We start from the raw sequence: 15,442 nt of genomic DNA, 5'->3' as shown, positions 1-15,442 counted from the left end.
ATGTGTCTGTGCTTGGTTTAAACAGGAGTCTTGGAGACTGATCAACAATCCTAAGTTTCTGTTTAGTAGCTATTAATTCTTATACAGGTCACAAGTACCTAAACTTGAAAAGATGCTTTTGATAGTATGTACCTGAATGCTGTGGTTCTTGGTACCACATGTCATTTTAGAAAGTATAAAGGGCTTATTTTCTGTTTACAGCTGAACTACGCTGATATGTTGAAAAGAGTGGAACCTCTACGCAATGAACTGCAGAAGCTGGAGGATGATGCCAAAGACAACCAACAGAAAGCAAATGAAGTGGAGCAGATGATTCGTGATCTTGAGGCCAGTATTGCCCGTTACAAAGAAGAATATGCAGTACTGATTTCGGAGGCTCAAGCGATCAAGGCAGACTTGGCTGCTGTAGAAGCAAAAGTAAGGCTTCTATATATCAGTAATTTTCCATTCTTTAATCTTTGACAGAGATAGAACCATTCTTCAAACCTGTGAGCAGACTTGGTTGATTCCCTTGTGCAGTGCATTTGAGCTGGCTGTTTCATCTCTGGATCTCTCAAAGCTTCTTAAGCTACTGAAACATAGCTGGAGCTAGAAATACCAACTTATGTTGCCAGTTGATTAACAAGACAGTCCACATAAGGCTAAAATAAGTAGAAAGCCTTTAGAAACAGGCATGGATGTAATGTAACTGTAATGTCTTAACTGGAGTTCTTTTTATGGTGGCGGGTGAAGAACTTCCCTATGTACTTGATCTGTTCATTAGCATGTCACTGCTCTGCTAGTACTTAGCACTTCTAAGTTCATCAGGAAAACAGTCAAAAACAACATAATAAATTAACACTGAAGTGAAGAAATACATTTCATTTCATCTGAGCTTTTAAATTTAATTTGGGCCTTGAGTTAATATTTAAGTGTCCCGAGAGATTTGGAATACTAGAACAATTCATCATCTAAAGAGTCTACTTCACCACTTATTTCTAGGTAAACCGTAGCACAGCTCTTCTGAAGAGTCTTTCTGCCGAACGTGAAAGATGGGAGAAGACAAGTGAAACTTTCAAGAACCAGATGTCCACTATTGCGGGAGACTGCTTACTTTCTGGAGCTTTTATTGCCTATGCTGGCTACTTTGATCAGCAGATGCGTCAGAATCTGTTCACCACATGGTCTCACCATTTGCAACAAGCAAATATCCAGGTAAAGACATGGACGTGATAAGTTAACCGTAAATTTATTTACTGCAACCATTAAAGAAGCTTTAAGATTGCTAAGAATGGAGCTCTTGGAAAATGATAATCTTGTGGAGCTTCATTTACTCAAAATGTTTTCACCAGCTAGCTGGAGAATCTCTAGTCAAATAGTAACTGTATGTACTTACTGCAGTTCCGTACAGACATTGCAAGGACCGAGTACCTGTCCAACGCAGACGAGCGGCTTCGCTGGCAAGCAAGTTCCCTGCCTGCAGACGACCTGTGCACTGAGAATGCCATCATGCTTAAGCGGTTTAATAGGTATTTTGTTCTAAGATGTAGAATTCTAAAGCAACATTCTCACAGCAGGTTGGGTTTTGCATCTATCAAAGAATCACAGTAACTCTTTCAAAGCACTCTTTATTGTTGTGAGAGCTTCTAATGTTTGTAAAAGCTTATCAACCACGTGTAAACATAAAAACTCTCATTCATCTTTCCTTGCCTTTTTTGTTATGTTAAAATAAGTTGGCTTGAACTGAAACTATTTTGTTGTCCAAATACAGACTGACCTTCCAAAACTCTGAACTGGAATAAGTCATTGAGCCTGGCCAACTTATTCCTTCAATATACAAGCTTTTAGAGTTGAGAGTAACAATGCAACCTAAATTCATAAAACTACTTAGAGACTGTCTGTTGTCAAAACTCAAATAATGAAAGTATTTTATTACTAACTTAGGTATCCATTGATCATTGATCCCTCTGGGCAAGCTACAGAGTTTATCATGAATGAATATAAAGATCGTAAGATAACTCGTACTAGTTTCTTGGATGACGCTTTCAGAAAGAACCTGGAAAGTGCCTTGAGATTTGGTAACCCACTTCTGGTCCAGGTTAGTTGCATGATCATGTGGAAACTATTTAAAATTCTTGAATTCTGTCTGTGTACTGTGATTATTCTGTTAGTAAGATGCAAACAATTTTACTTTCAAACTGTAATTTAACAAGTAACCTAGTACTGAGTGATATGTGAGGTGTTAGTCTGATAAAGATTATTAGTGACACAGTCAAAAGAAGGTGTTTCCATTTTCCACTGTTTTAAGATCAAATGCTTTTATTTTCAAATGATCCTTCTTTACTTCCACTCTGTAAAACTACTTGCAACCTGTCTGTCTTGTTCCTTTGTTCCCTTATGCTATCTCTAGTCAGAGATAATAGCACTTAATATGGCTGGTTATGTAGAATTAAATATACCTTGAGTAGCAGGAAGAAGTTTCAGTAATACAAATGGGCAACTGTAGGAATAGTTGACGTTCATTTCAGATGGATACATATTTCATTTCTTAGTATGGAAAAACAAAGGATTGGCTCACAGATTAGATCAGTAACTGTTGCTTTTGTTGCTGAGAATAGGGCTTATTATGCATTAGAACTAACACGATAATGACCACTAATAATAGTTCCTTACTGAGATTTTGTATGGTAGTAACCTAAACTTCGTACTTGTGTAGCTCAACTAACAAATCTAAAGTGGAAATAACCTTCTGGACGTGATCTGTATTCAAAACCAACTGCAAATTGATTGCTACCAGAGTGTTAAGCCCCAGTTGGATCAGGATTTTTAGCATGAGATACTTAAAAGAAACAGAATCTCTCAAAACATCTCTGCTTCTAGGATGTGGAGAGCTATGATCCAGTTCTGAACCCTGTTCTTAATCGTGAAGTCCGGAGAACTGGAGGCAGAGTTCTGATTACTCTGGGAGACCAAGATATTGATTTGTCACCATCCTTCGTTATCTTCCTCTCCACCAGAGATCCAACAGTAAGTAGAACAAAAGGCTGTCCTGTTTGTAGAAATGGTATGTCAGAGAGCTGAGAAAGTTTTTCATGTTTCCTGTGATAGGTTGAATTCCCACCGGACCTCTGCTCTCGTGTTACTTTCGTGAACTTCACAGTAACTCGCAGCAGCTTACAGAGCCAGTGTCTAAATGAAGTTCTGAAAGCTGAAAGACCAGATGTTGATGAAAAACGCTCTGACCTCCTCAAGCTTCAGGGTATGCTTACCAAAATTAAAGTAACTTCCACTTGTTCTAAAAGAATACAACGGTTTTACTGTAGCTGTAGAAATACACACTGAAATAACTTCATATATTATACTCCTGCTTTTTCAGGATGTCCAATGGTAAAGCATATGCAATTCATAAAGTTCTTAAAAACCAACACATCTATACAACATGTAACCTGATTTTTCTTCTAATTAAGGTGAATTTCAGCTGCGCTTGCGTCAGTTAGAAAAATCCCTACTCCAAGCGCTTAATGAAGTGAAGGGACGTATCCTGGATGATGACACCATCATTACTACTCTTGAAAACCTGAAGAAGGAAGCAGCAGAGGTCACTAGAAAAGTAGAAGAGACCGATATTGTCATGCAGGAAGTGGAGACAGTTTCTCAGCAGTACCTGCCTCTTTCTACAGCGTGCAGCAGTATCTACTTTACTATGGAGTCACTGAAGCAGGTAGGATGAGCGCTTCTTCATGCCAGAAGCTTCACGTATTTACTTACCAAAGCTAAATAGGCAGTGCCTAATTCCAGCCCTGGTTGTTGTGTTGCAATTTTGTAGGCATAAGACTTTGATTATCAAAGATCTGGACTCAAGAGAAAACCATACTCTTGTCTTTCAGATACATTTTCTGTACCAGTACTCTCTCCAGTTTTTCTTGGACATCTATCACAACGTCTTGTATGAGAACCCAAATCTGAAGGGAATTACAGACCATACTCAGCGTCTCTCAATCATCACAAAAGATCTCTTCCAGGTTCAATTTTTTAATTAGTAAATGCACTTAAATCATTTCTGAAGGGTCAGAGTTCAGGGCTTCTTATGTTACTAACTTTACTGTTTTTTGGTAGGTTGCTTTCAACAGAGTGGCGCGTGGCATGCTGCATCAAGACCATATAACATTTGCTATGTTGCTGGCCCGGATTAAACTGAAAGGCACTATTGGGTAAATGTTTTGTTTTCTTGCTTCATTTTAGTTGAAAAAGGGAGGCATGTCTTGAAGACACCTAGCTAAAATCTTTTCTCTTAATATTAGGGAACCTACTTATGATGCAGAATTCCAGCACTTCTTGAGAGGGAAGGAAATTGTACTAAACACTTCATCTCTCCCGAAAATCAATGGTTTGACTGTAGAGCAAACAGAAGCAATGATGAGGTTGAGCTGCCTGCCTGCGTTTAAGGATCTTGTTTCAAAAGTTCAAGCTGATGAGGTAAGTGTTGGCTGGGGTTTGTTTCTGCACTAAACTACCTGGTTATAAATTTATTAGGTGTCTGCTTTAAGAGCTTGACATGTACAGGTAATCTCTCCTAGTATGAGAAGGGAAGCCTTACAGATTAACTACTTGTAGTTGTTAATGTCCTTGCGTCATTTGTAATCGAGCTATGAGACTTCAGTTGTAAATACCGACACTGTTCATCACTCAGCCTTAGAAGCAGCTTAGTCACCCCACCATTTTTCCGATTTTGCAGTTGGCTTTGGTTCCTGTGGTAGGAGAGAGGGTGATACTGCGGCTTTTACTGCATCACTGTTGTGTGATAATTATTCAGTAGAGGGGAGCAGCCATAGCCCTACATAACATCAGTATGGTGGGCTCTTGGGCATTACTATTTCAAAAAAGTTTGGAGAGTGGTCAGCTGCTCAACACTTTGCTCCTTCTCATGACGTGTTCTAAGAGTACATCTGTGTCCTTACTGTGAAGCTGCATGTTCCAAAATATGTCCACATCTTCAAATAGTACTTGTTTGATTACCCTGTCTAGTTGAATTCTCATTGCAACATCTAATTTTCATAGAATCATAGAATGGTTTGGCTTGGAAGGGACCTTGAAAGGTCATCTAGTCTGACCCCCCCTGCAATGAGCAGGGACATCTTCAAGCAGATAGGTTGCTCAGAGCGCAGTCCAACCTGGCATTGGAATTTTTCTCAAACTCTTCAACCAGGGGTAAAGTGTTGTATCGCTTGGGCTGGGACTTGGTAGAGTAGGTTCGGAGGTGCTGGAGGCAATGCAGAATTAGAGGATGTTAGTGAAATGACTGGACACATCTAAAGAAAAACAAAACATAATTTGAGTTTTACATGTGGATTGTTTTTTTTAAAAACAAAACCACAGAACTTGGAGAAATTCATTTGATGAAACATGAGTCAAGAGCTTACTAAATGTGCTGGTCATATTGGCAGGCTTGCTCAAGGAAACATTCAGACACTTTACTTATGAAAAACTCAAACCATTTCTATCTAGAAGCCTTGGAAAGGACAAAAGTATGTTGAGTGTTGGCTAATATTTGGGGTTAAGTTTAATGTTTGACTTAATTTCATTAATATAACAGTGCTTCTGTTTAGCAGTGTTGTCTGTGTCTTTCTTCTTAAGATTTACTCATAGATGTAAGCTCAAAAGTTTTATCTGGTACTCCATGTAAATTTTTATTCTGAAAATTGGTGATAACATGTGAGCATTAAATTGGAAAAATCTTACAAACTTGTGCATTTCATTGTTTAAACATTTAGCTATTGATTAGAATTTTGAGAGATCTGTTTACAAATGAAAGGCTAGTAGAGCTTGGACTGTACCAAGTTTAGCCATACCCCAGCAATCTTTGTTTTCTACTGGAAGTTGGTGTGTAGCTGAACACTTCTGCAGTACATTAAACTCTAAATTTTATGGCTGAGATTAAACCTCTCTGTTGCACCATGAACAGGGCCTGCGCCTTGCAGGAGATATGTGATGTGAGGAAACTCCATTTCAAATTCTTTCCATTTTCTTTCAATATAGCAATTCTGTATCTGGCTGGATAGCAGTTCACCAGAGCAGACTGTACCATACCTTTGGACTGAAGAAAGACCTGCAAGTAAGTTAAGTCGCACTATTTTCCACACCAGTGCTAGTGAAATTACTTTATTCTAAGTAGAGTTACTATGATTTTAAAGCGATTCTGAAGTAGAATTTTAATATGGACCTTAATGCCTGGGAAAACCATATGGTTGAAACTGTGGAAGAACCTGAAATCTGGTGTTTATAGGTTGTTGTTTGTTTTTTTTAAGGCACACTTTTGTTAGCAGTGGTCACTGTACTTGGTTCCTACACCTTAACCCATGATCTGGTCTTCCACTGGGGGCGAAATGTAGTTCCACAATCTCATAAGATTGCATAGTAGTTTGGAATAACCTTAGTCATTGCAAATCTGGATGCGGCTCAATACTCTCAAAATCTCCAAGACAGAGATTGTCTGAGGACAGCATAGAATGCAGTTGTATCTAAGCACAAAGTCTTAATTCTTGCTGTTAGTTGTCAGTCCTTATTTGTTAAGGGTTAGAATTTAAAGATAACTTGCCCTTCAGTTCCTGCCCTGAAAGGTAACCATAGGAAGTGTTTGCTGTCTGTGATCATCCAGGGCTCATTCCTGTAGTTGGCTTTCTAAATTAAGGATTCTAAGCTTCTCTTTACTAGCTACGATAAAGCTGCTTGACCATTAACTGAAGCAATACTTAGTTATCTATCCTGTCTGTGCTAGACAAGTATATAATATTTCAAATTCTACTAGAATGCCATATTATTGAATGAGTGAGAAGAAGGGATCTATTTTCCCTGGAAGGTAAAATCACTTCATGGCACTAGTTCTAGACTGTAACTTTTGTAAACCAGTAGCATTTCAGTAGAATCCAAAAGCATCATGCCAAGGTAGGCTTTTAAAGGGCTCACAACATGAGCAATTGAGCAGGTAGCTAAAATGTCACAGAAGACAAACTAACTGAAGACAAGTTTATTTTGACTGTCCAAGTGAAGACAGAGTACAAGCATTCTATTTGCAACAGATCTTTGAAAGGGGTAACTAGTTCTCTGAGCATCTAGTCCTCAGAACAAGTTGGAAAAACTTGAATGGAGAATTGAAAAGAAGGAGGCGTTGAGGATGGTTTTCTTACCTGTCCATCTTAATCTTGTCTCATCTTTTCAGCTCCTATCGGCCAGGCCATTCATCGCTTGCTTCTGATCCAGGCCTTCCGTCCAGATCGTTTGTTGGCAATGGCACATACCTTTGTTTCCACAAATCTTGGAGAGTCTTTCATGTCTATTATGGAGCAGCCTTTAGATCTGACGCATATCGTAGATACAGAGGTAACTTGCTTGTTTTTGAAAGGCTAAAATCCCAAGGTAATGTTTAGTGCCACCTTGCATGAATTCTGTAGTGAGTAAAGCTCTTCACTGGAACATTTCTTCCACTTACCCTTCTTACAGGTGGGAGTGGATTGTTTTCCTATTTGCTAATGTAAAACTAAGAGTAGCATAAAGTCTTTAGCTAGCCAGAAGGAAGAAAGACTGAGCTTACTGCATTATCGTATTGATTTAGTGACTGATTCATATCGTTTTAAACTTCTTGGACAACAGGTGAAACCTAATACCCCTGTGCTGATGTGTTCAGTGCCTGGTTATGATGCCAGTGGTCACGTTGAAGACCTTGCAGCTGAGCAGAATACGCAGATTACTTCTATTGCTATTGGTAAGAACATACCTTATTTCATAAAGCATAAATGAAATTGTTAGCAGTAAGAGCTTTAGCAACCCTTTCTGTCTTTTAGGTTCTGCTGAAGGGTTTAACCAAGCAGATAAAGCAATAAACACAGCAGTGAAATCTGGAAGGTAAGTTCTATCGCCTTGTTAGCTAGAATACTGCCTAGTAGAAAGGTAAACGGGAGGGAAGGGGAAAGTAATCTATTGGCTAAATAGATAAAACTGTGAGTTTAAAAAATTGGGACTATCTTCTCAGCTGAAATTTGTAATAACTTAAGCACAGCTGTTCATAACTATTTGATTTAAATGTTTTCAAGAGAAGTAGGTTGTATCCGCAGAGCAGGAAGGTCAGCACATTTACAGTAGACAGTAACTGATTCTATGTAGAAGACAGGTTTAAAAGAGGGAGGGAAATCTGTAGCATTAATACCATATTCTGTTACTGTTTGTGGTGATTATAGCCAGGATCCATAAGCTGTACACTAAAAGCGCTGCTTCTGTTTCAAAACTTCACAGATGGGTAATGCTGAAGAACGTTCACCTGGCTCCTGGCTGGCTTATGCAACTGGAAAAGAAGCTGCATTCCCTACAACCCCATGCTTGTTTCAGACTCTTCCTCACCATGGAGATTAATCCAAAGGTAACACTGATATGAAATTTTATCCTTTGTAGATAAACCAGCTTGCTGAGCCAAGAGCGCTGCCTAGGGAAGGTTTTCTCATTACTGCAATTCTGCATTAAAGAAAAAGGAGAATAGATGCTTCTCAGCGTAGTAACTAGCCTTGGTTTCTTGTAACTTAATTGTAGCTGAAAACTTCATACCATTCCTTTTGCAGCTTCCCTTACCCTCCAAAAGAAAGGCAGGACTTCACTATGTGAAGTTAATGGAAACTGTGCTTTTAAGAGGGATTTAGTTTGGTGAACGCTAAAGGAGTTGAATTTGAGTTTATTGATCTTTTCTAGGTGCCAGTGAATTTGCTACGTGCCGGACGAATCTTTGTGTTTGAACCTCCTCCTGGTGTAAAGGCGAACATGCTGAGGACTTTCAGTAGCATTCCAGTTTCTAGAATGTGCAAGGTAAGGCTGCGGTTTGTGTAGATGAAACAAAATGTCAGAATGTGTTCATTAAAAATCTTATTGAGACGATAAAACCTCAGCTTCTAAGATGTACATAGAATGTTTTGTTCCCATAGAAGTAAGTAATAGTTGCTGCTTCTGTTGGTAGAACTTGTTCAGTTTTGGTAGCAATCTAGCATTAAATCTAGTATTTTCTAGCCTTTTAGCAGGCTTTGATTTTTATCAGTTCACTTGAGTAATAGCTGTATTTATATTTTTTTCTCTTCACTGCCTAGTCTCCAAACGAGCGTGCTCGTTTATATTTCCTCCTCGCCTGGTTTCATGCCATTATTCAAGAGCGCTTGCGCTATGCTCCACTGGGTTGGTCCAAGAAGTATGAATTTGGAGAATCTGATCTGAGATCTGCCTGTGACACAGTAGATACATGGCTGGATGATACAGCAAAGGCAAGTAGTCTTGTGTACTTAGGTATAGGTAATACTGAGATTACTTAAGACCTTCAGTAAGGCAGTCTGTTCTGGAAATATTTAGTAGGTTAAATAAGGAGCCACAAGTAACCTGATGGCAATTTAACTTGGTTTTTTAATTTAATTCCTCAATCAGAGGAGAAGTGAAAAGGATTGTTTCCTGCTAATCACATTGCATTTTACTTACAGGGTCGCCAGAACATTTCACCCGATAAAATCCCCTGGTCTGCATTAAAGACACTGATGGCACAGTCTATCTATGGAGGTCGCATCGATAATGAATTTGATCAGCGTCTGTTAAACACTTTCTTGGAACGTCTGTTCACCACTTTAAGTTTTGATAGTGAATTCAAACTGGCTTGCAAAGTTGATGGGCACAAAGATATTCAGATGCCGGATGGAATCAGGTATCATTTTTTCCTTATCCTGATCTCTATGTACAAGTTCTCTATTTTTAAATTTAGGGAAAAAAAACAAAACAAAAACACCCAAAATCCTTAAGGTACCTCTGTGCTGGAGTTTACCTGTGTAAATTTGTCTCAGGCAAAGAATTACCTTGCCATTCTAATAGGGGAAGCCTTCTAATGAATATTAAAACTCTGACTTGCAGACGTGAAGAATTTGTCCAGTGGGTTGAGATGCTGCCTGATACACAAACACCATCATGGCTGGGCCTGCCAAATAACGCAGAGAAAGTTCTTCTCACCACACAAGGTAAAACCAGAACTTTAACAATGTCTTACACAGACTACCAGGCTTTTTAACTAAAAAGCAGAAGAGAAATAGAAATCTTGCTGAAGAGTTGATAGCTTTCCCCTCCTCCCTCAACATAGTTGGTTTAGCTTCTGCAAGGTAAAACACTTGAGCAGACCAGAAAGTGACCAGAGGCTTGTGAATTTTTTTTAAAAAAAAGGCAGTTACATTCAGGTTTCCTGATGCAAACTCCCATCTTGATTCTGGAAAGCTTTATTACCAGCTGGGCAGTTCTAAGTCTTAAGTCTAAGGAAAAAGTCCTAGTTCTTGCATGTTAGTAGGATGTTTTCATCTTGATGAAAACTGCTGCTCTGACCGACAGCATGTCTTCTGATTTAGGCATAGATATGATCAGTAAAATGCTGAAAATGCAGATGCTAGAGGATGAGGATGATCTAGCTTATGCAGAAACTGAGAAGAAGACAAGAACTGATTCTACATCAGATGGTCGCCCGGCCTGGATGAGAACACTGCACACCACAGCCTCTAACTGGCTTCACCTTATCCCGCAAACTCTGAACCATCTGAAGCGGACTGTGGAAAACATTAAGGTAAGAACAAAGCTTTGTGTACCGTGGGCATAGCAAGTGCACAAATTCTGGTGCATTGGAACAAATGCATTGTGATTTACAAGTGCCAATTAAACTGTTGGGGGGAACAATGGAGCCTTTATCAGTGCCGATTCTGACTGCCATAGCTATGTAATGCCCCACTGGGTTCTTCTCAGGCTCTTGAAGGTTGGTTTATATCTTCTGGGGATTATTTGTAGAAATACCATGGCAAACTGTCTATCAAGGGTACTGCTTCTGGAGCTTCTCTGTGCTGAGGTAGCAATAAACAAGTGCTTCTTGTAGTACAGCTAGTGCACATTAATTACTGCTAAAATTTAGTGATTGTTAGTAGGGGAAGATTGAGCAGCAGCTTCTACTAACTGGGAACAGAAGTTGCAAGGGCTGGAGGAAACTTCTAAGGTCTGAACCATAGCACCCTAAGCTCTAACTCACAAAAATAAGCTCTCCAGTTGAATGTGCCCACGATTGCCTAACAGTTTCTAAAGACTTACTCTGGGATAGTAGGTGAGAACCATTTGTTGCTCATTAAAAGAAATGAAGAGTTGATTAGAAGGAGCTGCAGCAGGCACCCTGCATTAATTGTTCAACTAAGATTTTGTTGCTTCTCCAAGGAAGAGGAGATTGTGGGTTGTAAAACACTGTGCAGTCACAGACTGCATATTCATGTGTAATGGTTGTAGTCACAGTGCCACTGGTCAGTCCGTCCAGGATTTTGGGGTTGCTTTTTGTAGCAGTTTTCCAGCAAGAATTTTGCACTTTGATCTGCAACTTGCTTTCATTGTTTTGGCCATCCAGGATCCTTTGTTCCGATTCTTTGAGAGAGAGGTGAAAATGGGAGCTAAGCTGCTTCAGGATGTTCGTCAGGATCTTGCAGATGTGGTTCAAGTGTGTGAAGGAAAAAAGAAACAAACCAACTATTTGCGAACACTTATAAATGAACTGGTGAAAGGTATGTTAAATCAAAGTAGCATTTTCCCGTACTCTCTTTACCTCTTGTGCTCTGTGAGTTGCTATGCTTAGCAGCTTAAAAAAATGCAGGAAAACTGGCATTGAGTTTACCATTTAACACAAGCAATGCTTTTGAGTTCAGCATCAAATTCCAGTTGATTTGGTTTGGGATTTCAAGTTGAGGTAGCTAATATTAGGCTTTTTGTACTGTTTGTATGAGCAGTTTAATTTCTAAGCTGAAATCTTAGTAAATTCTTTCAGTCTCTCAACTGTGATGGGACAAAGTTATTTGTACCACAAAGTGAGTAATATTGCTCCTATAAAATCTTCTAGAAAACATTCAGGTTCTCTAAACTTCTGTTTCAAGATTGTACATAAATGTGGAATTTTCACAGGCATCCTGTTCCTAGTACTGCCTGAAGATCTGTCTGCTTTGAACAAAAGCATTTCCTAAAACACAGATACTTGACCTCTTCAGGTTTTTTCTAAGAACTCAAACCTTCACAAAACTTGAAGATCAGTTACTGCAGTATATAGCTGTGTGTAACTGAAGTTGCTGTTGCAGGGTTTCTGTAGCTGGATGGCATTTTAAATAAACACTAGACCTAAAGGCCATTTAGTTTTTAATATTTGAAAGTGCTTTCACTAACTGGGGAGCCTTGTTAAGATAAAGGCTGATATCCTGGTCCAGGCCTTAAATGGCTGTTGGGGAAAGTAGTGAATTGTCAAAATAGCATGTTAATTCTAACTTGTATGTAAACAAAACTTAATTCTAATCACATTTTTTGTAGGTATTTTGCCTCGCAGCTGGTCTCATTACACAGTGCCAGCTGGTATGACTGTTATTCAGTGGGTGTCCGACTTCAGCGAGCGCATTAAGCAGCTGCAGAGTATTTCCCAGGCAGCTGCTTCTGGTGGAGCAAAAGAACTAAAGGTACCTTGTGCTGACTTCTAGAGGTTATTGGTGGAGCTGTGTAACCACCTCATGTGGTCTTCACATGAAGGCTTCTAAATAGTTCCTCAGGCAAAACAACTTCAGTCAATGTTCTTTGAAATGTGTTTGTAAATACTCTTGAGTATCTCCTGATCGCAAAATGAGGAGGCTTAGCAGGCTAACTGTATAGATAATCATTAATTAATACTGCAGCTGATATTTTGAATTTTTTCCTCCTCGATTAGAACATCCACGTGTGTCTCGGTGGCCTGTTTGTACCAGAGGCCTATATTACTGCTACAAGACAATACGTTGCCCAAGCAAACAGTTGGTCCCTTGAAGAACTCTGTCTCGAGGTCAACGTCACAACTACACAGAACGCAGTACTGGATGCGTGCAGTTTTGGAGTCACAGGTAAACTTAGCAGAATGAAGGGGTCCTTGCTCCAAGATATTTTCAGAAGCTTCTGGTATTAAATGGGCTATATCAGATAAAAAAGATCATATAATTGCGAAAGTTTAAACACACTTTCTGAAGTTGTTTAAAGAGTAGTTTGATACTAGTCAGTAGAGATGTACTTCTAATGCTAATAAATCTCAAGACTCGGGGCAGTAGATATTTAAGCAGTACTGAATAGTCTGTCTGCTACAACCTCTTCATTTTGCAGTATGAAACACCTCTCATTTAGTGGACTTAGCCATTAAATGTCACGTAGGGAGACAATCTTCATCTGAATGTATGAAAGCTCTGAGAACTCTAAAGTATATTTCAATTTACAGGCCTGAAGCTTCAGGGAGCTACATGCAGTAACAACAAGCTGTCACTTTCGAATGCTATTTCAACTGTACTGCCCATTACACAGCTTCGCTGGATCAAGCAGACAAATGCTGATAAAAAAGCAAATGTTGTAAGTATTGATAAGATCATTAGATCTATGTAGTCTTTTTTTTTCAGAAGCTTTATGGATACTTTTATTGAGCACCACAAATGAAATTGTTCTTTTCTATTATTCTCAGTGTCAGCTGGTACCTAAATTCTGGGCTAGCAGCAAACAGACCAAGCGTTGACTAGGTCTTTTCTTTACAGGTAGATAAGGAGAGAGGCATCTAAAAATACTAATGCTGTTCAGGCCAAAACTTGAATTTATACCTATAAAGAAGGTTGCACTTTAGGTGAATTTATTAAGCCTGGGTTTTTTCTCATGTTTTGAGTATTAAGTTATCTGAGACTAAATTCCTCTCTCATAAATACTGTGTAGTCTTATAGAAACTTAATATACTCTTCAGCTATATTGCACAGCTCTTCTGTATTTCTGTTTTTCCCCAGGTTACTTTACCAGTTTATCTGAACTTCACTCGTGCTGATCTGATTTTCACGGTTGACTTCGAAATTGCTACCAAGGAAGATCCTCGTAGCTTCTATGAACGTGGTGTTGCGGTTCTCTGCACTGAGTGATTTGTTTTCATTGGTAATGCTGTAGTAATTGTCAGTCTTCTATGTAGTATTCACCCATATCTTTGTAACCCGGTCAGGTTGTCAGATGGATTTGTGTTAAGTTGACTAGGAAGAAAGAGGACAGTGCATTGGAAAGCTGATAGGCTAGATTTCTTTGAAGGAAAATTGGATGAGATGTTTAGACAGTTAATAGTAGATGTGGTATTTGATGGCTCATGCTATATAAAATAAAATCTGTAGCAAGACTTTTGACTCTGTGGAAATCTATTTCCTATGGTGATTTTTTTTTTTTTGGTCTGGAAAACTATGCCTATGGTCTTTTGAGAGAATAACAAGTGTCACCAGGACAACAAGTGAGTCAGTATTCAAGCATATTGTTAACCTTCACACAGCTCACTCAGCAGCTGGTTCAGCAAACCTCCAGTAACAAGAACCTTAGAGTTAAGTCTTCACTGCAAAAATACACAAAGCCTGACATATCTGATGACATAACATGAATTATTTGCAAAGAACTGACTCTTGCTTGAAATAATGTACATTTACACAGCTGCTGAGATGCATTGAGAAACTAGCGTATCCTAAAAAAGACTGTCTTCTGTTGACCCATGGGGCTTCCTCACTGTTAAGCTGCTTTTATGGTGAGATAAGGCTCCAGTTTCATGTGTAGTTAAGCCCAGGAGGATAGTATTAAACGCTTAAACAAGGTGTTACAGTCTTATTTCAGACACATGTGACCAACTGTTACCAAATCAAGAGAGATGAAAATTCCTGCAAATTGCTTGGGTTGCTGTAATGATTTGGGCATCCACTTGACTTCTCTGTCCTTAAGTTCATCAGGTGAGCATTTCTGCTCTTCTGACCATCCTGCCAGAACAACCATCCTCGCTCACACTGTCTAATATCAAGTGTTAAAAGATGCCTGTGCAGAATAGCTTTTCAGTCTCAAAACAGAAATCTCAGAAGCTCCTTCCCTCCAGCAATTTTTCCTAGGAAACCAGTGACATTCTGAACTTGCATCAACTCTAATATTTGTTCTCTGGTAGGTGGTTCTACTGCATGGACCAGTGCTGGGAGGAAGAATTTTTATCTCAGCCTGCCTCGGTGGCTTGTTTCAGCTGATGCCTACTAGTTACCAGAAGAGATAACGCTTGCTGTCTACCCTCTCCATAATGTTCTGTAGCTCCTTTCTGTAGGTTGAACTGCCCTGCCTGGTTTTATTATCTTACAAAGAATGAATCCCAGATCAATGCATCATGTAATCTTTGCTGCTTGTAGTTCTCACACAACAGAGATGGGAACTACATGCCTTGTCCAAGATCGGTTTTTAACCATAACATGATGTCCTGGTTCTGTTTCAGCTTCTATGAGTTGCTTTCATTTCCGTTAGCAGAATATTAGTACCTGGAATTCATACTATCACTCCCACCAGGATCATTTGAAATACACTGTACAGTAAGGAAGCAGACCTCTTCCTGCTAGCAGTGTGC

The 15,442-nt window shown here is 39.2% G+C and overlaps 1 protein-coding gene across 1 annotated transcript in view; it reads left to right on the top strand.

Annotated features, from left to right (window-relative positions):
• Nucleotides 1–14,200, top strand: part of DYNC1H1 (dynein cytoplasmic 1 heavy chain 1) — a 44,117-nt gene extending 29,917 nt beyond the window's left edge. The window contains exons 54-78 of the mRNA XM_082057492.1: nt 202–417; nt 982–1,194; nt 1,381–1,508; nt 1,924–2,077; nt 2,860–3,006; nt 3,088–3,238; nt 3,447–3,700; nt 3,867–4,001; nt 4,096–4,190; nt 4,281–4,455; nt 6,016–6,091; nt 7,196–7,356; nt 7,627–7,738; nt 7,818–7,878; nt 8,266–8,389; nt 8,713–8,826; nt 9,102–9,272; nt 9,483–9,700; nt 9,904–10,007; nt 10,386–10,597; nt 11,414–11,567; nt 12,358–12,500; nt 12,746–12,914; nt 13,280–13,407; nt 13,827–14,200. Coding sequence (XP_081913618.1) covers nt 202–417; nt 982–1,194; nt 1,381–1,508; nt 1,924–2,077; nt 2,860–3,006; nt 3,088–3,238; nt 3,447–3,700; nt 3,867–4,001; nt 4,096–4,190; nt 4,281–4,455; nt 6,016–6,091; nt 7,196–7,356; nt 7,627–7,738; nt 7,818–7,878; nt 8,266–8,389; nt 8,713–8,826; nt 9,102–9,272; nt 9,483–9,700; nt 9,904–10,007; nt 10,386–10,597; nt 11,414–11,567; nt 12,358–12,500; nt 12,746–12,914; nt 13,280–13,407; nt 13,827–13,955 — 3,744 coding nt within the window. The 3' untranslated portion in view covers nt 13,956–14,200. The remainder of the gene's footprint in view (nt 1–201; nt 418–981; nt 1,195–1,380; nt 1,509–1,923; nt 2,078–2,859; nt 3,007–3,087; nt 3,239–3,446; nt 3,701–3,866; nt 4,002–4,095; nt 4,191–4,280; nt 4,456–6,015; nt 6,092–7,195; nt 7,357–7,626; nt 7,739–7,817; nt 7,879–8,265; nt 8,390–8,712; nt 8,827–9,101; nt 9,273–9,482; nt 9,701–9,903; nt 10,008–10,385; nt 10,598–11,413; nt 11,568–12,357; nt 12,501–12,745; nt 12,915–13,279; nt 13,408–13,826) is intronic.
• The last annotated feature ends 1,242 nt before the right edge of the window (nt 14,201–15,442 follow it).

Source organism: Streptopelia decaocto (assembly GCF_964273445.1).
Source record: "Streptopelia decaocto genome assembly, chromosome: 7".
In the NCBI taxonomy this organism is placed as follows: Eukaryota; Metazoa; Chordata; class Aves; order Columbiformes; family Columbidae; genus Streptopelia; species Streptopelia decaocto.
This window is presented reverse-complemented; position numbering and strand designations above follow the sequence as displayed.